The sequence below is a fragment of the Oncorhynchus mykiss genome, chromosome 18, assembly GCF_013265735.2.
Source record: "Oncorhynchus mykiss isolate Arlee chromosome 18, USDA_OmykA_1.1, whole genome shotgun sequence".
NCBI classification, from domain to species: Eukaryota; Metazoa; Chordata; class Actinopteri; order Salmoniformes; family Salmonidae; genus Oncorhynchus; species Oncorhynchus mykiss.
In genome coordinates, this window is record NC_048582.1 from 31,076,968 (window position 1) to 31,103,308 (window position 26,341).

Below are 26,341 nucleotides of genomic sequence, written 5' to 3' on the forward strand. Positions count from 1 at the left end.
TGTAATACACCCACACTAAATGAGAGGATGTACAAAAGGGTGGTGGACAGTGCCGGACTGGGACCAGAAATCTCCCCCGCGGCATTTCCAACGAGCAGGCCCATTTTCCCCCCTCAAGGCCTCCAAGCCACCATTTAGACAGGCCCATTGAGCTAAAGATGGACCAGCTAATCTGGCATTTTCCAGAATTGCCCTATGGCCAGTCCGTCTCTGAGTAATAGATGTCAATGAACCAAAAATAGACAGAAGGAGAGTTAAGACAATGGATCCTTTTATTCAAAGTCTCCTGCTTTAGAAAATGATCAACTGAATAATTGTGCATGTCAATTCAGATTAAAAGCTTGCCACACAGCTACATAGAGGATAATTTAATTGCACATTGATACACATCCAACGGAATCCCACACATTGTTTTTATTGGGTAAAAGCCCCGTTGCTTGTTGACAAGTTTTCCAATCAGCTGCCAGAACTTCCAGCTCCCTGTCGTTGTTTTCATCCAACGAACCTATGAGCTGCTCGATGACGCCTGTATCGCTGGTATTCTACAGGCAATCAGAGAGGAAAGAGGGGACAGTGACACATTCAGGCCCAGACTGGGTTAGCAATGAGCTGCATGGAAAGGCTACTCTGCCATCTAATGGTCAAGAATACTACAGATCATATGGCACTGAGTCGGAGTTCGACAAACTTTGGTTAGTGTCATTTTGCAGAATAAAATGGAAGGTTTATGCCAGAGCAAATATCAGTGACTGCGTCCCAAAAAGCATCCTATTCCCTATATAGTGCACTACTTTGGGTGCGTGAGTGTGTTGTTTGGGTATGCAAGCTCATCCGAGAGCAATAGAAATTGCACAGACAAGGATTAGGCCTGCAATCACCCACATATAGGATGCTTGTTTTCAGGCTGTCATTCAGCCACTCACTCACTGCTCTAGATAATAATGTACTGCGAAATGGATGCCAAGTATTAAGTGGGTGCTAAAGAGGGCTAAGGCTACATCCCAAATGGTACACTATGCCCGATGTAGTGCACTACTTATGACCATTTACCTTAACAAAAGCAAGTAGTTGAGAGGCCACCAGGCTGCTGAACTCCTCTTTGTTCAGGGTGTTTGAGGATCCATCATTCCCAGCAAAGGTCTTGAACTGGGAGACAACTACGTTGATGACAGAGTCCATTGTATTGATTCAATATGGAGTGACTGCAAATACATGCGAAATAAACAAGTCTGCTTATAAAGTCTACATGTTACATTTATATCCATTGTAGAGATACTGAAATAAAGCCAGCAACTAAATCATGATAATCCAGAAAACGACATAAAATCAAGAGGAAAGACAAAACAGTATTAAAAGGAAAACCAGTCATATTCATCCCACCTCGTGAGGTATGGTCTGGTTGCAGCAGCCAGCAGGTGTGGAGAATCGTCATCTCTCCACTCTTTCCTTTTCTTTCTCCATCCTGTTCACTATGTAGCTCGGCCTAGTGAGGAGGCCCAGTATTAGAGCCTCTGGCTGACCACGTGTTTGTGGGATGTAGAATGATAGGTATGACAGCCTCTGCGGGTTTAAAGTGTTGGACAGAAAACATCCATCATTACTGACTGTTTTACTAATCAGTTCATCTGGTCAGGATCTGTCCAGTCACTCATAGGTTACGCACCCTATTCCCCGTTTAGGCCATTTGTATAGGACCCTGGTCAAAAGTAGTGGACTATAAAGGGAATAGGGTGCCATTTGGGACGCACAGAGAGTGCTAAGGGGGTGTGTTACGTGTGGACATGAACGTGTCGTCATGTGCATGTTTCTTTGAGGTTCTTAGTTTCATTATTACTTACAAGGGATTAGTCTGCATCATAAATGTCTAGTAATGTGGACACAAAAGATTAATTCCACACATTTATGTACTTCCCCCTCCGCCAGTAGCGTAAGTGACGTACACCTAAGCCTTGTTCACACTGCCTAAATTCTCAAATCAGTTGTTAATCAAATTCATTTTAGGATACTGATTGTCCAAACAGCAAGTTAAGTGACCAAATTGTATATATGCGTGTTCAGACAGCAGTTATTTGCTGATATGGCTATTTGTCATAGTAACGACAGGTGTGAGCACATTGGTGTAGGCTGATTGGCGGTGGTGCTCGTGCTTCCTGTAACTCAAAAGTTATGTAGCAAGCTACAAACTGCCAGTGTGAACAAGCCTTTAGACAGAGGGAAATATATATATATTTATAAAAAAATAAAAATACATTATCTTTCAAGATGAAGATTTTTATTGTAATCTTAAAAGTCCAACACAAACCCACTAAGAGAGACGGCTGCTGAGACTAGACTACTCATTCAACTTAACTAAATTTTATTAAAACGCTAAACTGGGACTGTCCTGACTCCTAAGTTATCTAAAGAATATGTCCATTGTAAAATAACATTTTGTTACACATGTAATCCTCATTTTATGCAGTTTGTTTATAACCACTCAAGTTGCTTATTATTGTAAGTATTTATCCACATCATCGCTAGACTTCTTTGGTCAAAAAGCTTGAACAATGAATTTACATTTACAGGTTTTAAATTCAACCAAAAACATTAAAATATTACTTACTATATCTTATTAAATTCACAAAAGGAGTAACCTCCTACATTTCTTTCTCTTCACAAAAGACCCCAAAAAAATAACCGGACCATAACCAATCAAGTTAACAAATAGTTTGAATTCTTCAGCTTACAGAAGCAAACCAATTTAGTTGTCTGTCAAACACTGTCAATCCAAGTGTGAAAATTGACTTATAAATTTTTTAAAAAGGCACGTCGCTGGAAGAAACAAAATCTTCAAAATAAAACGTAAGCAATTTCTTTCACATTATATACTTTAAAGAACATAGTGTTGGTTTGATGTTAAAATTCTAAGTTAAATTAGAGACGAGTCTTATCCTTCTTAAAAATTTTTTTTTTAAAAGCTATTAAAACCTGAAAGCCTAATGTAATTGATACAGTGAGTGTGACAACAGAATAAATTAAAAACAGTCATCCAGAAATGTATACAGGTTCAACTCTTGTAAAGTACCATCCATTTCTTTTAATATGTACTAATGTCATAACCTTGTACTTAGTTTGACTTTGAAATCTGGCATGAACTCAAGGTAAATGGCATTGCGTGACAAAACATCAGTTAAACCGATCTCAGACATATTTTCCAGGTTATATCACTGTAATCAAAATAACTATAAAAAGGAAAATGCAACCAATAAGAGTGCTTATTGAAAATACCATTGACTGATCAAAATGTGTCAAAAACAATAGTTCAGATGTATCAAATTGCCAATTTGGTTTTGCACTCCTTTATCAATGGCTAACGCAGCATAGTACACTGAGCTATATTAGAATTGATTCCTGCCACGTTAGGACACCACATGATCTCAGTGTGAATAAGTAGTAAGAACTCCTGCTTGTGCCAAAGCGATTGAGGCAGCAGAGCTGGGCCCCCGTCCTGGCACCTTCTGCTTTCATTAAAATGTTCCAGAATGTTCTGCTTTCACCGACCATTATACTCAAATGGTAAGACAATTAGCAAAAAACAGAAACCAACCACTAAGGGCCTAGCGCCTACACAGCACTGTATAGAGCTGATACAACAGAAGCTATCAGAGCCGATACAGAACCGGTTCAACTAGATCTGATCCTGACGATGACAACAGAGGAGAGACTGATCGGCAATCAGTTGTTGTGGGAACATAGAGTTCACATTGCTGTGAATCTTATCCTGTTTTAATCTTGAACTGCGACATTACAAGTGCCAAACACTTTATGCAAACCAACTCCACAAAACTGTCAACATGTAGGGCTTGGAATTGAAAACATGACATGAACTGACATAAGGAGGTAACGACCGAGTCCCAAAAGACAAGAACGATTTCAGCTAATTATAGATGCAGAGATAGGGACATGTTTACGAAATGCAAGATCACTCCTTGTTTCGGAAGCTTTAAAACACCTGCTGTATACCACAATGGAATACCAGTGCTGTGTCTTGATGTTGCATCTTCTTCTGGATTATTTATATCTATGTAGTGGCTGCAAACTTCCACAAAGCTTCTCGCTCAAACTCCTCCATCGCCTCCTCCAGGGAGTCATCATCCTCCAAAATGTTCACCATGTCCTCTAAAATGTCCGCCACATCTTCAACGAAGTCACTGAAGAGAACTTTGTCATGGACGAACACACCGTCTCGGAAAAACATGGCGGCCAGCTTCTGGATCTCGGCCTTGCTGTCCGACGTAGACCCCTCCAGCTTGCTCAGGTAGCCATCTAACAGCTCCTCAAATTCAGACAGTTCCACGGGAACGAGCCCTTCCTGGCTAGCGCAGTCCTCAACACTGCTGCAGCCCGCCAGGGGGCGAACGTTGCGTCCAAGTTTCTCTTCCTGGTGCTTCCAGAAGCTGATGTGTTCATATTGGTGGGGCTGATGTTGCTCCTGATAGTTGGAGTCTTGTTGATGGTGATTGGACTCTTTCTTGTAGTCTTTCCTGGACTGCCAGAGCCTCTCCTGCTTTCTTTTATCCCTGTCCAGCCTGCGCTCGTTCTCCTCCCTCTCCCATTTATCCTGAGATTTCTTGCAGGCCTCTTTATGAGAGTTTTCTTTGTTAGCCTTCCAGTCCCTCTCATCTTTCTCCTTCCATCTGCCCTCCATGCAGTGTTTCCAGTACTTCTCTCCCTTCCACTCCTTCTCTTCCTTTTTCCAGTGGCCTTTGCTGTGGTCCTTGCCTTTTTTCCCATCCTTGTTCCTGCTTTCCCATGGATTTTTCTTGCCCTCACTCCTCCCCATCTTCTCCACCTGCTCACTGAGCCTCCTCTGGATATCAGCCAGGCTCTCCCTTACCCTCTTCTGGTACCCTTCATCCTTCTTCCTCCCCTCCAGTCTCTTCCTGCTTTCCTCCAACAGCACCTTCTGCCTCTGAAGCTCTTCCTTCACCCTGGCACCCTCTCTCAGGTCACTCCTCCTTTCGGGCACTACTGTGGTGCTACTCTGGTTGCTAATTCCAGGTTGGCCAGTAGGTGGTGGAGTTGGGCTTGAGGGCAGTGGGGCTGTATCCTGGTTGGCTGAGGTAGACATTATCAGAACAAAATCAGTGAGTTACAGCACATTCAGCTACCAAACCAGAGCTGTGATTGAATACCCATACTAACATACTATATACTTAATGAGCATATACACACACACTACATACTTTTAGTATACTGTAAACAAACGGTAACCTTTCAGTTGAGTGTACTAGCTCTTCACCTGTCTACCGGAAGTTAATGCTGTTGCTATGTAACCTCCTGCTAGCTAGTTAGCATAACAAATTACTAGTTAGACATTTGAACTATTGTCCTTAAATTCAATCTGGAGTGCTAAAGTCTGCTCGTAGACTCAGAGCGTGTCGCTCTCGGAGCGCACACTGGACACTCGGGCTGAGGAGTAGGGTTGATGTGAGCCGTCTGACCTTACAACTGTCAAGCACCTAAGCGAACATTGGCTAGCTTGCCAGCTACTTCCAGACAAAAATGAGACCACCAGGACCATTTTACTCGCCCTAACAGAGCTGGTTTGGCCGTTTATGTTATCCAGAGCATTGGAGACTAACTGTGCTGTTGGCAAAAAAGCGTAATTATATTGTTGCCAACGGTTACTGACACTGGCCATATTCAACGGGTGTTGAGCTCTCGTAAATGCATTATTCTGTGCTCTGGTACACACAGACGAGTGCTCAAATCTGAGTAGATATCCAAAGCGAATTTACAAAAGCACCCGAATGAATTCCCATTGAGAACTCACAACGACTATACCATTTAGCTAAGCGAAGAATGACGGGAATAATCAAGGCAATAAACGTTGGGTAGTTAGATAGCATATAGTTAATATACTGGCAAGTTTGATGTATAAGTAGCCAACTAATGTTAGGTAACGTTAGCTAGCTAACATACCGGTACATAGTGTAATAGTATGCTATGTGGTTCGTAAGGACAGCATAGCTAACAAATTGTCAGCCAACATAACGTGTAAGGTAACTTATTTGAAAAGTCATTACATTGCTCAACATTTGTCAGAAATTCATTGCTTTAACTAATTATATCTGCTCTCGTTGTACTTCGCCTGCATATTTTCCACCATTCTATTCAAATCTGAAAACGATGTGAAGCATGCCCATTTCCTGAAGAATTGCATTATGGGCCGTAAAGTACAGATAGTGTCCACTGCGTGTATACTTCATATTTTGGCAAATTTAGTACGACATCCGCAAACTTTTGGCATACTAACTACATCCATACTATGACCAATAAGCATACTATATACACTCAAGTCAAGTCACAAATAGTACGGTTAGTATGGAGTATTCTAAAACAGCTCGTATGATGGTCACATGCATGTTGAAGCAGAGACTTACAGCAGCAATAAAACCTCCACTGAACCATACAGTTCACTTTGATCAGGGTGAGGGTAAACTCAAATTGAAGGCATTCAATTAATTATTTGAATAAAAAACTACAATAAAAAGGAACAACTTGAAATAAAAAGCTTACAGTTTTTAGCTTATTGAGAAGTTATTGGAATTTCAGTTGTTTTCTTCCTTACATTTAACTGTTAACAAGGCAAGTCAGTTAACAAATTCTTATTTACAATGACACCCACCCCAGCCAAACCCTAACCTGGACGGTGCTGGGCCAATTGTGCGCCGCCCTATGGGACTCCCAATCACATCCGGTTGTGATACAGCCTGGAATCGAACAAGGGTCTGTAGTGACGACTCTAGCACCGAGACGCATTGCCTTAGACCACAGCGCCACTCAGGAGCTCCGGGTGCATTATTATTCAAATTTACCAAAATTGACTTCTATGTATAATGTCGAGGCCAAAAGTTGAGAATGACACAAATATAAATTTCAAAGTTTGACAAAAATATCTAAAGACATTGAAGCAGCAGATGTTACTACGGAATACTGAGGTATAATTACAAGCATTTCATAAGTGTCAAAGGCTTTTATTGACAATTACATGAAGTTGATGCAGAGTCATTATTTGCAGTGTTGACCCTTCTTTTTCAAGACCTCTGCAATCCGCCCTGGCATGCTGTCACATCCTGACTGATGGCAGCCCATTCTTCTTGCATAATCAATGCTTGGAGTTTGGGTTTTTGTTTGTCCACCGGTCTCTTGAGGATTGACCACAAGTTCTCAATGGGATTAAGGTCTGGGGAGTTTCCTGGCCATGGACCCAAAATATCGATGTTTTGTTCCCGAGCCACTTATCACTTCTGTCTTTTGGGAAGGTGCTCCATCATGCTGGAAAAAGCATTGTTCATCACCAAACTGTTCCTGGATGGTTGGGAGAAGTTGCTCTCAGGATGTGTTGGTACCATTCTTTATTCATGGCTGTGTTCTTAGGCAAAATTGTGAGTGAGCCCACTCCCTTGACTGTGAAGCAACCCCACACATGAATGGTCTCAGGATGCTTTACCGTTGGCACGACACAGGACTGATTGTAGCGCTCACCTTGTCTTCTCCGGACAAGCTTTTTTTCCAGATGTCCCAAACAATCGGAAAGGGGAATCAGAGAAAACTTAACCCCAGTTCTCAGCAGTCCGATCCCTGTAACTTTTGCAGAATATCAGTCTGTCCCTGATGTTTTTCCTGGAGAAAAGTGGCTTCTTTGCTGCCCTTGACACCAGGCCATCCTCCAAAAGTCTTTGCCTCACTGTGCGTGCAGATGCACTCACACCTGCCTGCTGCCATTCCTGAACAAGCTCTGTACTCGTGGTGCCCCGATCCCGCAGCTGAATCAACTTTAGGAGATGGTCCTGGTGCTTGCTGGACTTTCTTGGGCGCCCTGGAGCCTTCTTCGCAACCGCTCTCCTTGAAGTTCTTGATGAGCCGATAAACGGTTGATTTAGGTGCAATCTTACTGGCAGCAATATCCTTGCCTGTGAAGCCCTTTTTGTGCAAAGCAATAATGACGGCACGTGTTTCCTTGCAGGTAACCATGGTTGACAGAGGAAGAACAATGATTCCAAGCACCACCATTCTTTTTGAAGCTTCCAGTCTGTTATTCAAACTCAAATCAGCATGACGGAGTGATCTCCAGCCTTGTCCTCCTCAACACTCACACCTGTGTTAACGAGAGGATCACTGACATGTCAGCTGGTCCTTTTGTGGCAGGGCTGAAATGCACTGGAAATGTTTTTTGGTGATTCAGTTCATTTGGCAAAAAGGGACTTTGCAATTAATCTGATCACTCTTCATAACATTCTGGAGTATATGCAAATTGCCATCATACAAATTGAGGCAGAAGACTGAAAAATAATGTGTAATTCCCAACTTTTGGCCACGACTGTACATTACCAAACAAATTAATATATGAGCAGTGGAAGAAAGGCACTAATGATTCATTAAGGAATTCACAGTGAGATGAAAATACTATACCTGAAGTGAGTTGGGACAGTTCGGTCACTCTGGCCCTCAGCGACTCCAGCTCCTCCTTCAGGCCAGGCAGGGATGACAGCTCTTCTTTCATAGTATTTTCTTGCTCCAGATCTCCTTTTCTGTTTTCATTACCCGTTGCTGATCCTGCATTTAGTGCTGAGTCAAGTTCTTCTTTATGGGCCTATAACAGAGAGGGGGGAAAAGTTCTTAGACAGGTAGGACATAATAATGATTCTAAAAATATTTCTTAAAAATAATTAGGCCGTGGCTCCGACTTTTTTGGGATCTTTAAGTCCAAAGATCCGTAGCTTCTGAGTATGCTCGTGCCACTCAGACATTGCTCGTCCTAATATTTATATATTTCTTTATTATTTTACATTTAGAATTAAGTGTATTGATGTGAATTGTTAGCTACTACTGCACTTTTGGAGCTAGCAAAATGCTTGTGTTCCTACACCTGCAATAACATCTGCTAAATATGTGAATGTGACCAACAAAATTTGATTTGTGCGGCTCAAAGTTCTGCACATGTATATTCTCTCCTTTACCCGCAGAAAACAGAGTACTCAGGCGAATGGTGCTTGTTTAATAAAAGTTACATCAAAACTGAATTATTGTCTACAAGATCACATAATGATCATAGTAAGTACATAACAGAACCAAATATAATAGTAATTATGAAACGTAGAATGCTGTGATCATTGTGATATTGCAGACATGAATTCAGCTTTGATCTAACTTTATTAAACAAGCAATTCGCTTGAGTAGCCCGTTCTCGGTGCTTAAAGTACAGAATATACACATGCTCAGATTGTGATCCACACATATGCAGAGGCGTCGGGAAGCAATGGATCTTTTAGTCCAGTGGACTGAAGATCACGAAAAAGTTGGATCCGCAGCCACTCCAAAATAATAATATGGTTCATGGGCTGACCTGGGGCTGTGTTTCTAACTGGGAGATTTGATTATTTTCTTGTGTCAGTTTGTCCAAAAGCTCCTTCATTTTCTGAGGATCGTTTAGCCAGTCCTGTCCAGCAGAATACAAATCACAGACAATCAACAACACAGCACTATACACAGTACCAGTCAAAAGTTTGAACACCTATTCATTCATGGGTTTCTCTTTATTTTTACTATTTTCTCAATTGTAGAATAATAGTGACGACATCAATACTACGAAATCATGTAGTAACCAAAAAAAAAAAAAAAAAAGTGTTAAACTAGTTTAAATATATTTTATATTCTTCAAAGTAGCCACCCTTTGCTTGGCATTCTCTCAACCAGCTTCATGAGGTTTTCAATTAAAAGGTGTGCCTTGTTAAAAGTTCATTTGAGGAATTTCTTTCCTTCTTAATGCATTTGAGCCAATCAGTTGTGACAAGGTAGGGGTGGTATACAGCAGAAAGCCCTATTTGGTCAAAAGTCCATATTATGGCAAGAACAGCTCAAATAAGCAAAGAGAAACGACAGTCCATTACTTCAAGACATGAAGTTCAGGGAATTCGGAAAATCAAGAACTTTGAAAGTTTCTTCAAGTGCAGTCTCAAAAACCATCATGTGCTATGATGAAACTGGCTCTCATGAGGACCGCCACAGGAAAGGAAGCCCCAGAGTTACCTATGCTGCAGAGGATAAGTTTAGTTACCAGCCTCAGAAATTGCAGACCAACTAAATGCTTCAGAGTTCAAATAACAGACATCAACTGTTCAGATTGCTGCAAAGAAACCACTACTCAAAGGACACCAATAAGAATATTTTGTTTAGGCTAAGAAACATGAGCAATGGACATTAGACCAGTGGAAATCTGTCCTTTGGTCTGATGAGTCCAAATATGAGATTTGGGTTCCAACCTCCATGTCTTTGTGAGACGCAGAGTAGGTGAACAGATGATCTCTGCATGTGAGGTTTTGTATGTGTGATTCATTTAGAATTCAAGGCAGATGACCTGGCCTCCACAACCACCAACCCAATTGAGATGGTTCGGGATGAGTTGGACTGCAGAGTGAAGGAAAAGCAGCCAACAAGTGCTCAGCATATGTGGGAACTCCTTCAAGACTGTTAGAACATTCCAGGTGAAGCTGGTTGAGAGAATGCCAATAGTGTGCAAAGCTGTCATTGCTGCAAAGGGTGGACACTGATTTGTTTAACACTTATTTGGTTACTAGATTATTCCATATGTTACTTCATAGTTTTGATGTCTTCACTATTCCTCCACAATGCAGAACATATTAAAAAACCCTTGAATGGAAGTATCCAACATTGATTATATTGTGTTGTGGATTTACAAGATAGGTACAATAAATCAGCATTATATACAATCAACACAGTAGTTATATACAGTTGAAGTCAGAAGTTTACATAAACTAGTTTTAATGATTCAAGTGTTTCAACCACTCCACAAATTTCTTCTTAACAAACTAGTTTTGGAAAGTCGGTTCAGACATCTACTTTGTGCATGACAAGTAATTTTTCCAACAATTGTTTACAGACAGATTATTTCACTGTATCACAATTCCAGTGGGTCAGAAGTTGACATACACTAAGTTGACTGTCTTTAAACAGCTTGGAAAATTCCAGAAAATGATATCATGGCTTTAGAAGCTTCTGATAGGCTAATTGACAACATTGGAATCAATTGGAGGTGTATCTGTGGATGTATTTCAAGGTCTACCTTCAAACTCAGTGCCTCTTTCCTTGACATCATGGGAAAAATCAAAAGTAAATCAGGGAAGACATCAGAAAAAAAAAGTGTAGACCTCCACAAGTCTGGTTCATCCTTGGGAGCAATTTCCAAACGCCTGAAGGTACCATGTTCATCTATACAAACAATAGTATGTCATATCGCTCAGCAACAGCAAAGGACCTTGTGAAAATGCTGGAGGAAACAGGTACAAAATTATCTATATCCACAGTAATACAAGTCCTATATCGACATAACCTGAAAGGCAGCTCAGCAAGGAAGAAGTCACTGCTCCAAAACCTCCATAAAAAAGCTAGACTGCGGTTTGCAACTTCATATGGGAGAAATGTCCTCTGGTCTGATGAAAGAAAAATATAACTGTTTAGCCATAATGACCATCGTTATGTTTGGAGGAAAAGGGGGAGGCTGGCGAGCTCGAAGAACACCATCCCAACAGTGAAGCACAGGGGTGGCAGCCCCTGTGGGGGTGCTTTGCTGCAGGAGGGACTGGTGCACTTCACAAAATAGATGGAATCATGAGGTAGGAATATTATGTGGATATATTGAAGCAACATCAAGACATCAACTCGGGAAGTTAAAGCTTGGTCGCAAATGGGTTGTCCAAATGGACCCCAAGCATACTTTCAAAGTTGTGGCAAAATGGCTTAAGGACAACAAAGTCCTTTGTGGGCAGAACTGAAAAAGCATGTGCGGGCAAGGAGGCCTACAAACCTGACTCAGTTACACCAGCTCTGTCAGGAGGACTGGGCCAAAACTCACCCAACTTATGGTGGGAAGCTTGTGGAAGGCTACCTGACACATTTGACCCAAGCTAAACAATTTAAAAGCAATGCTACCAAACACACTCAATTAGTATGTCAACTTCTGACCCACTGGGAATGTGATAAAATAAATAAAAGCTCAAATAAATATATTATTCTGACATTTCACATTCTAAAATAAAGTGGTGAGCCTAACTGACCTAAAACAGCAAATTTTTACTAGGATTAAATGTCAGGAATTGTGAAAAACTGAGTTTAAAATGTATTTGGCTAAGGTGTATGTAAACTTCCGACCTCAACTGTGTATGGGCAAACAGTGTAAAGCGAATATTGGAACAATGCATATCTTATAAAAGTTTAATCTAATAAGGAAGATGTTAATTACTGATTTAAAGGGTCAATCTGCCATTGGTACATCAATTTCTTGACTTAAATGAAATACACCCATAGATTTATTTTTATATATAACAAATACCATCAGAACCCAAAATATAAGCTTGTTATACACCAATGTAAAATTGTAAATACTGTATAGCCTTAAAAGATGGGTAAAACTATCATTTGGATCTCATGGATGGTCAGTCGTCGAGTCCATAGCTTTGTGTATGAATTTAAAAGTTACATTTCTCCAGCCCCATCCCTCAGCCGTTTACCAAAACAGTGGCAGCGTGGTCGCTTTGTCGTTGTTTCAACAGCAGATTGCCCCTTTAATATCATTCTATTACACATTTTTCTCTAAATTTGTCCAATTCCTTTAACTTCCACCCCAATAGAACATTGTTGAAAGGTAGGAAGTAGGATAGAGGAACAGACCTGGTTTTGTTCTGCCCCACTCAGCTCATCCGAGTCATCTGTCAAAAAATAAAACATTTTCCAAACTTTTGTAACGTATATTAAAAAGGCACATGACTAAATAGTTTATTTCCAAAATAAAAACACTGATGCCATTGCAGTCTATTGCATTAATGACCTTGAAGTGTAATTTGTCAGCTCTCTCAACTTGTCTAATTTCAGTTTTCAAAGCATTAGCACAGTTGTTAAACCTCAAGTCCTCTGCGCTGCAGGATGAAAGAACTCCCTGCTGCAATGACGACTACTGATGATTACTAGATACAAAGCCAATAGAAAGACTACACCAAAAAAACACTTTCAAAAGCTTGGGGTTACTTAGAAAAATGTCCTTGTTTTTTAAAGAAAAACACATTTTGTCCATTAAAATATCAAATTGATCAGAAAATATAATGTAGACATTGTTAATATTGTAAATTACTATTGTAGCTGGAAACGGAATATCTACATAGGTGTACAGAGGCCCATTATCAGCAACCATCACTCCTGTGTTCCAATGACACGGTGTGTTAGCTAATCCAGGTTTATCATTTTAAAAGGCTAATTGATCATTAGAAAACCCTTTTGCAATTATTTTAGCACAGCTGAAAACTGTTGTTCTAATTAAAGAAGCAATAAAACTGGCCTTCTTTAGACTAGTTGAGTATCTGGAGCATGAGCATTTGTGGGTTCACAATGGCCAGAAACAAATAACTCTTCTGAAACTCATCAGTCTATTCTTGTTTTGAGAAATGAAGGCTATTCCATGCATGAAATTGCCAAAAAACGGAAGATCTCGTACAACGCTGTGTACTACTCCCTTCACAGAAAAGCCTAGAAGGCCAGCATTCCGGAGTTGCCTCTTCACTGTTGAAGTCGAGACTGGTGTTTTGTGGGTACAATTTAATGAGGCTGCCAGTTGAGGACTTATGAGGCGAAATTTCTAAGTGACCTCAAACTTTAATGGTAGTGTTATATATAAATAATAAAAAAAGGTTACAAATTGATCTACACAAAAAAGTCAATGTCAAAGTTTTTTAAACAAATTCAGAAAAATGTCATAACTCAAAACCTTTGGCTTAACAAATCACATAAGTTATATGGACTCCATGTGGAATAATAGGGGCTGACATGATTTTTGAATGACCACTCCATCCCTTGTCCCCTACAACATCTGTAAAATGCCTCAGTCAAGTATTGAATTTCAAGCACAGATTCAACTACAAATACGAGGGAGCTTTTGAAAGCCTCATGAAGGGCAGTGACTGGTAGCTGGATAACAATAACAAATCAGACATTGAATATATCTTTAAGCATGGTCAAGTTAATAATTATGCTGTAGATGATGTATTAAACCATCCCGACACATCAAAGATGCAGTCGTCCTTCTGAACTGAGCTGTTGGACAGGAAGGAAACTGCTTAGGGATGTCACCATGACGCCACTGGTGATTTTAACTTAGGATAACCTAAATGACAGGGCAAAAAGAAAAATATACAGAACATGAAAGTAATACTGAAAAAAAACACAGCAAAGGAATACACTTTTTGGCCTTAATCCAAAGCCTTATGTTCGGGGCAAATCCAACATCACTGAGTAACTGCCTCTATTTGCAACCATGGTGGTGGCTGCATCATGTTATGGGTATGCTTGACATTGCAAAAACTGTGGCATTTTTTTTTAGGATGAAAACAAACGGGATGGCGCTAAGCACTGACAAAACCGGCTTCAGTCTGTTTTACACCAGACACTGGGAGAATAATTAACCTTTTAGCTGAACAATTATCTACAACACAAAGCCAAATCTACACTGGAGTTGCTTACCAAGAAGACAGTGAATGTTCCTGAGCGGCCAAGTAACAGTTTTGACTTAAATTTGCTCGAAAATCTATGGCAAGACTTAAATTTCTGTCCAGCCATGATCCCCAACACCTTGACAAAGCTTGAAGAATAAAACATTTTTAAAAAATGGGCAAATACTGCACAATACAGGTGTGCAAAGCTCTTATTACTTACCCAAGACTCACAGCTGTAATCACTGCCAAAAGTTGTTTCTAACATGTATTGATTCGGGGGGGGGGGGGGTGAATACTTATCTAATCAAGGTATATTAGGGTTTTATTTTTAATTAATTGTTTAAATATAGTTTCTAATTATATAGTTTTTCCTTCAAGTATTTTGTTGACAAAAAAAATGACAAATCAATTTTAATCCCAATTAGGAAGACAATAGAATGTGAAGAAATCCAAGGGGGCTGTAGACTTTCTATAGATCAAAATAATTAAGCATTGTTGAGCCACTGTGTATTAAACTGTCCATTCCATAAGGAATTACATTTTAAAAATTAAACAAAACCTGGTTCAGGCTGAACTTACCGGAAAGGAAGAGGGACCCTAGACAGAGCAGGACCAGGGCTGCCACAATGCATGTGTTCATAGAGAAGCCCTTCTTCCCCCCTTTCCTCTCTGCCAGTTTGAACTCCACCTCCTCATCATCATCATCTTCCTCCTCCGATGTCATTGTTGGTGCCACATTTCTCCTCCTCAGACCATTTCCTTCCTCAGCACTCGTGTCAGCTCTTCCAAAGTCAAAGCTACTGGGAGATTCTAGCAGAGGGAGAGAGAATAATAGCAGAAAGATTGATAATATGCACAGAAAAAAAAGTAATCATGCACTAAAGGTATTGAAACTATTTATGCAAAAGTATTAGATGGTAGAGAATGCTCTGAATGTAGATTTGTCTTGAGGAATTCTAACGCAAATGTTGTTTTTGTAGCTGTGCGTTAACAATAGAACCGCCATAGTCCAACGGTCACGGACATTTGAATTTGAATGAACTGGAGTCGGATGGCGGATATTGAGCCTGAAATCCACTATGGCGATGACAATGTGGGGTCTTTATCTGATGTTGGCTTTCTATTACATTTGTTTGCAACACTTGTTGGCAAATTATTTTGACTGGATGTGAATTCAAATCCAAACTTGGAGTACAGAGCCAAAAGAAGAAAAAATGCTTCACGTTACTCTTAACGTGGAAACCAGTCGACACAAATGCCTTTCCATTTCTTTTAGAATTAAAAAAAAAGTATGTTTTTTTAAACATTTGTAATCATTCATGTATTATGCATTTGTAAGAATTCATATTTTATAATTTTTTTGACTGGATTATATTACCTACCATTACTCATCAAATGTACAAATAAAATGGATACAATTTGTAGTCTTTATTGCAAGAAAGTGTTGAAGTAGGCCTTTGTAGAATAATACATACAGTACCAGTCAAAGTTGACACACCTACTCATTCAAGGGTTTTTCTTTATTTTTTACTATTTTCTACATTGTAGAATAATAGTGAAGACATCAACACTATGAAATAACACATATGGAATCATGTAGTAACCAGAAAAAGTGTTTAACACTTTTGGTTACTACACGATACCATGTGTAATTTCATAGTTGAGGTCTTCACTATTATTCTACAATGTAGAAAATAGTAAAAAATAAAGAAAAACCCTTGAATGAGTAGGTATCCAAACTGTTGACTGGTACTTCACATGTGTATGCGCATGTTATGTACTTCAAAATATACAAATAATCCAAATAAACCAAATATTCTTAAGACATGACTACATTAAATCAAACAAATTATTATATTTTTATACAAAGGTAGATTTTTAGGTTGATTACAGCACAGTAGGTGAATCTGATGTGTAGGCTTAAAGGGACTTCAGACTGCGTTCTCTAGCGGGTACTTGCAGGCTGAGAAAGCCAGCAGTTCTAGTGTTAATTGTATGTCATCTCAGAAAATGTTTCCTGATTTCCAACCTAGTGTACACATCCATACCTTTTTCCTTTGGTATATTGGTGACGGTTTCAGGTAATTCTGTCTCCCCCGTTTCCAGTGATGGCGCTTGTGCTGCATCCTCTGAACCAATGGTATCTGGAGGAGGACTATCAGGGGCAGGGCCAATATCAGTGACAGTGTCAGATGGGGGGCCCGTTGGGGTGGGAGTCTCTGTGTGAATGCTTAGGTCGTGTTTGGCACTAGGGGCACTAGTCTCTAGGGCAATACTCTCAGGTACAGGGCCTGTATCAGTGTGGGTATCAAGAGGAGAGCTCTCAGGGACGGGGCTCAACTCAGGCTCAACCTCTGAGGGGGGTGGTTCTGTGAAGGATGCATCCAATGGCACAACCAGGTCGACATGAGTGACAAAGGGCATGGCAGCGAGTTGCTCATTGTCAGTGGGGGAGCTGGTTACCATAGAATGGATGATGGGGGGTTCAGGTTGACTCTCCAGGTCATGGTCAAGGGGCACACCGCTAGTGGGGGATGGGCTTAACAGGGTAGGTCTGGAGGGGACAGGGCCCTCACAGGTATCAGGAGCCATTTCCTGGCAATCAGAGGAGAATAAAAGCACAAACCTTAATAGTCATTGGTAATAAGGAGTTATAACCATAGACATATGCCATATAACAAGACACAATTTTTTACTTTGTATTATGAAAGATTATGCAGTGAGAATGATGCCCTCAGAAAGAAGTGTGTTCATTAGGGATTCACAGTACAGACCTGTTGGCCCTTCTCTGACAACACTGTTTCTATTGGAGTCTCCTGGTCACTCGGCTTAGACTCTTCAGTGGCCCCTGGAACAGAATTAACATAATGTTAACACGTAAATAACATTGACATAACACATTGAATAATAAATTACATACACACACAACTTCATTATGCAACAGCCATACATTAGGGCAATAACACAATACTCCACACAGAAAGCATAGGGAAACCGTATTGGTGTGAGATAGAGCCCAGGTACCTGCGACTTCCTCTGACAGACTAGGGACATCACAAAGACACTCAGTCCCACCATCCACAGGATCAACAATTTCAGCAGCTTCCTGAAATGTAGAAGGCAGTAGGTTATTATGATAACCGTTATCTATTCATCTAATGGAAATGTAATATAAAACTAATTGAAAATACTAACCTGACATCCAATACTGTGTTGAGGTGATCAGACTATTCTCTTGTCATTACAGTTGGCACCAGACCTGGATTTTAATTACTTTCAGCATTTGTTTGAATCTGCCTGGAGTGCCAGATGGGCAGTGTTTGTAGTTTTAGGACTTTTGCTAGGCAAGCTCAAACAGGCACATAAAGTATTTGAATTGATTTAAGTATTTGAAACACAAGTCTGGTTGGCACACCATAGACACCCTGTACCAACCTATCTTACCTCTGGGGACAGCATGGTCCAACTGGTGGTCAAGGATCCGCTGCGGCTGCTGCCTGTGCTGCTGCTGTTGTCAGACATCGCCCCCTTGAGGCTCAGCACAGAAACTACAACGTATTCTGCAGAGATTCACTCACTTGTAACAAATATGTAATTATGAATGACTAAATAAGAACTCCGTGGTTTCACAATGTCTGCTGTATCTACATATAGGCCAGGAGGACTGTGATCTACTTGCACTGGGTTCTCATCATGCATTTGCACAAATTAAATTAATATAGAACTAATAAAGTATCAGTAGAGAAAAAAAAATATCATGCCAGTGTATTGGAAAAGTGCCTTTCAAACCAACATTGTATCAGAGATCATATTACACTAAATTGTTAACCTACAGTGAAGAATCTGACATTAATAGAAAAACAGAAATACTGCATAGCCTACATTCTAGCTCGTTGCAATCAATGTAATTTGTAGCAAACCCTAACATTAAGATAAACTACATTATTGCAACTTAAATTGAGACAACTGATAAGTGACAAACATTGAAGGAATCGCGATAAAGTGGCTATTTTAAAGAAAGGCGGACCCTCATTATTGCTTGGTTAGGGCCTCAATTGTTTCTATACTTCTGTGCCGCTCAGATACGACCAAAAAATGTCAGATCCAGTTGGCAATGAGGCTGGAGGCTAGTTGTTAAAGGTAGCTAACACATTCAGAACTGTGGGTTAATCTTTGACAAACCCAGGCGACATGTTATCTTTTTTGCCTGAGTCTTACATTTCCGTCGTGTGAATTATCAGTTTGCTCCTGTGAGAAGTGTTGTGAAGTAAAGTAAGAGAAGTCATGACGCCAAATTCACTGGAAACAAAATGTTTGTAGCTACTATATAGCGTACTTTGTTCAACTTCCAATGGTAAACGAAGGCTGCATGCAATCACTCCCACATTTAAGCACTCGCTTCCGCGTACAATAGCCACGCGTTGACCACACACACACAATACTTTCCCCTAAATAATAAAATACATGTAAATAGCATATTCTTACCCCGCTTATTTCACTTCAATTTCACCGTTTTAGCTCCGATAGTCCTCGTAATTTTATTTTACATGCAGCATTCCGGTCGTGATCATCGGATATTTGGGAATTCCAAGCTGCGTCACTCCGATGCTGCACAGTGTTTTCCAATGGGATGTCAATATGGCCGTTTGCGTTACCTCCCTTAAAAAGAACAACCAACCAAAGTGATGTGTTGTGTAACGAAAACGGCTTGATTGACGCGCGCAGGTGAAATTGGTGTCAGGTAATGGATACAGACCCCTTCTTTCACTGATGATAAGATGCTTGCATGTGCACATTATATACCGGAGGGGAGGCATCTTCAACCAGCCGTACATTGACACGTCTGTACTGAGCTATATTTGTCCGGACTTCCCGCCTGACTTCAACCCTGTTGCAGGGGATTGCCCATCTGTTCCACCATTGCTTCCCACTTTCGTCAGATTCTAAAATAAACTGTACAGTTTTGTCTCTGTCTGTGTTGGACACCTGTAGGCCTATTGCAATTTTTTGTAACCCTTAAATCTTCATCCTGAACCACATTTGACCACTTTAATAAAACCTTAAATATTGAATACACATTTACAAAATTAAGAAAACCTATATTATGCTCGTATGTAATTGTCTTTTTTTTTAACACAGTTATGTATCTGATACTTTCTGAAGGGGCACTAATGGCATCAATTTATACCATACATTACTACAGTCAAAGATTGTCTATTATATTGACAAGATAGTCGATTGAGCGCTCTAAAAATGGAAATACATGTCCTTAAAGATGGAAGGCAGGCGGGAGGAAGAGAGATCAGGTGGGACCATTCTAGGCAATAAGAGGGCAGATACACAGTTTTAACAGCAAGCCATATAGAAAAATAGAGGATGAAAGCATGGCAGCGTCATTGAGGACATCTCCATTTTTAAGTGATCAATTATCATTTTTTGCATTGGATGATTGCTCCCAACACATAAAGTGTTAAAGTTGACTACTTTAAAATGATTGAATCCCATCAACGGCAATGTCTATGTTAAAACAGGTTATAGCCACGATGAGGCCTATCTCCATGACAACAGGCACAACTCCAATATAAAGTAGTTTTTTTTAAGTTGCCAAAATGCCACGTGTGTCCACTTTTACCAGTGCATTCGTAACAACCTAACCATTAAGAAAATTATCTTAGGAAATGAGCAATTACATTTTTTGTTGATCAAATTTGACATACCCATACTAAAATGCATTACTACCTGGGCTTATTTTTGTGGACAGATTTTGGGTGGAGTAAAACCTCTTATTTTGCCTTTTCCTCTCTGCTACAGTGTGTAACTACACTGTAGCCTACTACACTATACCACAGAGAAGTAATAATCAAGTTTTAATTGGATGAAAATAAGGGTTCATCTAGGGTAAATCTAGGCCTTCTATAGTGATGTTGTGAATCAAATTAACCTAGATTAACCACCCTAGTCACACCCCGACCTAACCAAAATAGAGAATAAAAAGGCTCTCTATGGTCATTGCGTGACAGTACCCTCCCCCCAAAAGGTGCAGACTCCGGCCGCAAAACCTGACTCTTTCGGGGAGGGTCCGGGTGGGCATCTAGCGTCGGTGGTGGCTCTAGTGCGGGACTTTTCCCTCGCCCAGACCACGGGTCCAGCCATGGAGCCGGGTAGAACGACGTGCCTGGACTGGGCCTCGGCGCATAGGAAGGCTCCGGCCATGGAGCAGGACTGGACGCTGTGCCTGGACTGGACATTGGCACAGAGGAAGGCTCCGGCCATGGAGCAGGACTGGACGCTGTGCCTGGACTGGACATTGGCACAGAGAAAAACTCCTGCCATGAAGCGGGACCGGAAGCCGTACCTGGACTGGGCACCGGCGCAGAGGAAGGCTCCTGCCCTGGAGCTGGAATGGACACCTTGCCTGGAAGCTCCGGACTGTGGACCGTCGTAGGAGGTTCCGGACTGTGGACCGTCGCAGGAGGTTCCGGACTGTGGACCGTCGCGGGAGGTCCCGGACTGTTGACCATCGCAGGAGGTTCTGGACTGTGAACCGTCGCTGGAAACTCTGAACTGTGAACCGTCACTGGAAGCTCTGGACTGGGGACTGTCGCCGGAAGCTCTAGACTGAGAACCTTCGCCGGAAGTTCTGGACTGGGGACCGTCGCCGGAAGCTCTGGACTGGGGACTGTTGCCGGAAGCTCTGGACTGGGGACCGTCGCCGGAAGCTCTGGACTGGGGACCGTCGCCGGAAGCTCTGAACTGTGAACCGTCGCCGGAAGCCTGGTGCATGGAGCCGGCACAGGTGGCACCGGACTGGTGACACGCACTTCAGGGCGAGTGTGAGGAGCAGGCACAGGATGTACCGGACTGGGAAGGCGCGCTGGAGGCCTAGAGCATGGAGCCGGCACTGGTGGCACCGGACTTGTGACACGCACTTCAGGGCGAGTGTGAGGAGCAGGCACAGGACGTACCGGACTGGGAAGGCGCACTGGAGGCCTAGAGCGTGGAGCCAGCACAGGTGACTCACACTTCAGGGCGAGTGCGAAGAGCAGGCACAGGACATACTGGATGGAGGCATGCATGGCCACGCAGTCGTGGGTGAACAGGGAGTATAGGAGAGGGCTGAGAATGCACCCTTGTGGGGCCCCAGTGTTGAGGATCAGCGGGGTGGAGATGTTGTTACCTACCCTCACCACCTGGGGCCGGCCCGTCAGGAACTCCAGGACCCAGTTGCACAGAGCGGGGTCGACACTAGCGTCCCACCTCGACAACAGCCAGTGAAATTGCAGGGCACCAAATTCAAAACAACAGAAATCCCATTATTAAAATTCCTCAAACATACAAGTATTATCCACCATTTTAAAGATAAACTTCTTGTAAATCCAACCACAGTGTCCGATTTCAAAAAGGCTTTACTGCGAAAGCACACCATGCGATTATGTTAGGTCAGCACCTAGCCACAGAAAACCATACAGCCATTTTTCCAGCCAAAGAGAGGAGTCACAAAAAGCAGAAACAGAGATAAAATTAATCACTAACCTGTGATGATCTTCATCAGATGGCACTCATAGGACTTCATGTTACACAATACATGTATGTTTTGTTCGATAAAGTTCATATTTATATCCAAAAATCTCAGTTTACATTGGAGCGTTATGGTCAAAAATGCATTGTCTCAAACAAACATCCAGTGAAAGTGCAGAGAGCCACATCAAATTACAGAAATACTCATCATAAACATTGATAAACAGTACAAGTGTTATGCATGGAAATATAGATACACTTCTCCTTAATGCAACCGCTGTGTCGGATTTCAAAAAGGCTTTACAGAGAAAGCACACGATGCGATTATGTTAGGTCTGCACCTAGCCACAGAAACCCATACAGCCATTTTCCAGCCAAGGAGAGTGTCACAAAAGTCAGAAACAGCATTAAAATTAATCACTTACCTTTGACGATCTTCATCTGGTGAAACTCCCAGGTCTCCATGTTAGACAATAAATGTTTGTTTTGTTCGATAATGTCCCTCTTTATGACCAAATATCTCCTTTTTGTTTGTGCGGTTTGTCCAGTTATCCTACATTTTAAAAGTACAATAAAAGTTAGTAGAAACATGCCAAACGATGTTTAAAATCAATCCTCCGGTTGTTTTTGTCATAAATAATCAATATTTCAATTGTTCAAAAGCTTTGTCAATAGGAAAGGAGAAACAAGAAAGGCGTTTTCCCGATCAGGCGCATGGCTGATGGATGGAAATTTCCACTGGCCACTGATTGAAAGTGCTGTATCTCCCTCATTTTTCAGAGTAAAAGCCTAAAACAATGCCTAAAGACTGGCCACATGTAGAGGAAGTGAACTGGGTCCTAAGTCTTTGTATGGTGGGGATAGGCTTTCAATGGAAAAACAGCCTTTCAAAATAATTGTACTTCCTGGTTGGATTTCTCGGTTTTTCGCCTGCCATATAAGTTCTGTTATACACACGGACATTTTAACAGTTTTGGAAAATTTAGAGTGTTTTCTATCCAAATCTACTAATTATATGCATATCCTATCTTCTGGGCCTCAGTAGCAGGCAGTTTAATTTGGGCACACTTTTCATCCAAAATTCCGAATGCTGCCCCCTACCCTAGTGAAGTTAATGACCAGTTTGGAAGGTACTATGGTGTGAAATGCTGAGCTGTAGTCGATGAACAGCATTCTTACATCGGTATTCCTCTCATCCAGATGGGTTAGGGCAGTGTGCAGTGTGATTGCGATTGCGTCGTCTGTAGACCTATTGGGGCGGTAAGCAAATTGGAGTGGGTCTAGGGTGTCAGGTAGGGTGGAGGTTTCTTGGGAACAGGAACAATGGTGGCCCTCTTGAAGCATGTGGGAACAGCAGACTGAGATAAATATTGATTGAATATGTCCGTAAACACACCATGCTCTGAGGTCGCGGCTAGGGATGCCGTCTGGGCCGGCAGCCTTGCGAGGGTTAACACGTTTAAATGCTTTACTCACATTGGATGCGGTGAAGGAGAGCTCGCAGGTTTTGGTAGCGGGCCGTGTCAGTTGCACTGTATTGTGCAAAGAAGTTGTTTAGTCTGTCTGGGAGCAAGACATCGTGGTTCGTGACGGGGCTGGTTTTTATTTTGTAGTCCGTGATTGACTGTAGACCCTGCCACAGACCTCTCGTGTCATATAATGTCTCATATAATGCTGTTTGGTGTAACACTGCGGTATGGAAAAAAGCACAGATTACTGTTTTAGTTTACCATCACTTGACGTTAATGTACTAACAGAAATAGGGGATGGCCGATCTCTAACATCTAGGGAAACCAAGAATAACAGAATTCACTGAGTCCAAATCAATCTTTCCTGACACAACAAGATGATTCAAAACACACTTCTTTACCTTTATTTAACTAGGCAAGTCAGTTAAGAACAAATTCTTATTTTCAATGATGGCCTAGGAACAGTGGGTTAACTGCCTGTTCAGGGGCAGAATGACAGATTTGTACCTTGTCAGCTCGGGTTTTGAACTTGCAACCTTCTGATTACTAGTCCAACGCTCTAACCACTAGGCTACCCTGCCGCCCCAATGGGGCTACGCCCTCCAGAATTACATGCATAATGTCTTGCGGAGTTTGTTGTATAATATCAAAGGCTGGGAATTAAACTAACTTGCTCCTTCTATTGATCCCATAGGTTGTTCTCAGATTACTGCGAAGCAAGTCCGTCTTTGCCTTTTCTATTTCATGACACTGTCTGACATGCTTCTCCAATGTCATTTTAGTATATGCATCCTCATTTAAGTGTGACTTCATGTCCCTAAAAGAACACTCACAGTGTCTGCAATTACTGTATGCAAAGCTCACACCCTCTTTGAACCCTGCTAGTTCATGTTGTTTCAGGGTGTCTCCACAGAGAGAGACCATGGCACCATATATAGTTTTCTCTCCGTTAATAGTTAGCATTTAACCACACTGTACAATGCATCCATGTCTTTCTTGATTCTATTCAAAATTACATCTACACCAGATTGACGGAGGTCTGCTGATCTAGCCATGGCAAGTAGCTTGATAGTAAACAGTTTAGGCCTGTATTTTGGATTTATATTTCCTAGGGTGTTGTACCACTATTAACAACTTGTTTTTTGATGCAAAGGATCCAAGTAGATTACAGATCTCTATATTATCCGTGTACAGAACGATCTGCAATGCATTTGGTTTCTCTGAAGATAAGGGATGTGATTTTAGAAGAGCACCATCAACAATGTCATGCACACCTGGGGTCCCTTTTCAACCATAGACAATATCCTTGGGTGTGATAAGAACTGTTCTAGATTTTTGACTAATGGTACATAATGAAATAATTTGTCTTGGATGAAAAACTATTTTGATCCTCCACAGTCCACATATGGTTCGAGCAATGTGAATTTCCTCTGCGTCCAAACAGCTAAACTGCTTCTTAATAACACTGTCCTGTCTAAATGTTGTTCCAACACCAGCAAAAAGGTCAATGAAAATGTCAAATATATCCATGGCATCTTTTTCAAGTTGACCTGATGTGCTTCCTGAATGCTTCTTTAGCACTCCCTCCATCTGCTTCCTGAGGTTGTCCAATAGTGATGATTGATACTGCCTTAGCCCAGCAACAATGTAATTCACACCTTTCCCGAAAATGAGAGAGAGAGAGAGAGGTGGTGATGTCATCAATCATGGAGGTTGGAACACACCATCATGTATACTTATGATATGCAGATTTTGCTTATGACATATTCCTTAACATAAGGACATAAGGGATCAACAATAGTAAGGTGGACCACCTAGCACTGAGAATGAACTCAACCATCACTGAACTACTACAAAATGCTCTGCATAATGTAACTAACCAAATGCTGTGCTCTGTTCAGACAAAGCATCTTACCTGTGAGAGACGATGCTTGGCTCTGGCATTTATCACAAAAGCAGTGGCATGTGTTGTCAGATCCTAAAAAAATGTTGACATTGAATGTAGTATCCTGACATGTGCAGACTGAACATTACTAGTTCATGACATGTATAATGTTTGTGACAGGATTAGTGGTTGCGAAGACTGACTATGAATGCTATTAGTATAACCAAGTACTTAAACAAATATTGTCAATTTCAGTAGATTGCCACCAACAGAGTAACTTACTTGTTGCACTGTGACAGCTCCATGTTGGTCAATGCCCCTTTGCCCTTCATCCGAGTCATGTGTATGGAGTTGCTGATCAGTGATGCTGGAGTTAGCTAGAAGCTGATCGGGTTGAATGTTGTCCTGTGTACCACATATCAAAGAAACAGATTATTATTTGAAATTGTATTAATTTCACCAATAGAGCTATTTAAGTGTTTTGTTCCTATTTATCATTGATTATTTTCACATTAATCCAGCTTTAGCCATAAGAGTCATTTTAGCTAAAATTATCGAATAGCCTATGGACAGTATGACTTTGGTTCGTGTATTGTCCGTCAATTAAATAATTATTTAAAATACAGAAAACAAAAACAAATCCTAGCTAGTTACTTACTTACTCCGGTGGTACTTGGCTTTCCTCCGATGGCTGTTCACCTGGTCGGGTGCCTTCAAGTAGGTGTTGAAGGTGTCTTCTCTTTACATGATGATAGAAGGAATTTTACACTCTATATTCCTCAATGCATCCATCAATACCACAGAGCAACTAGAAATCAGGGCTGCAACTGTGCAATCTATTGCTATGGCTCAATAACAGCTTCAATTAAAAAGTAATACAAGTGCAGCAGATAACGCACCGCCAAAGCATCTTGAACATTACTAAA

At 41.2% G+C, this 26,341-nt stretch overlaps 1 protein-coding gene and 1 pseudogene across 1 annotated transcript; both read right to left on the bottom strand.

The window, feature by feature from the left end:
• Nucleotides 1–208: 208 nt before the first annotated feature.
• Nucleotides 209–8,476, bottom strand: LOC110495999 (annotated as a pseudogene).
• A 5,211-nt stretch (nucleotides 8,477–13,687) lies between these two features.
• Nucleotides 13,688–19,316, bottom strand: LOC110495998 (cell surface glycoprotein 1). Its single transcript, XM_021571599.2, has 7 exons — nucleotides 19,029–19,316; nucleotides 17,988–18,103; nucleotides 17,568–17,649; nucleotides 17,318–17,391; nucleotides 16,592–17,138; nucleotides 15,123–15,353; nucleotides 13,688–14,215 (listed from the first exon to the last, which is right to left on the bottom strand). The coding sequence occupies exons 2-7, from the start codon at nucleotides 18,063–18,065 to the stop codon at nucleotides 14,178–14,180; spliced, it is 1,050 nt and encodes a 349-aa protein (XP_021427274.2). The 5' UTR covers nucleotides 18,066–18,103; nucleotides 19,029–19,316; the 3' UTR covers nucleotides 13,688–14,177.
• Between the last annotated feature and the right edge of the window lie 7,025 nt (nucleotides 19,317–26,341).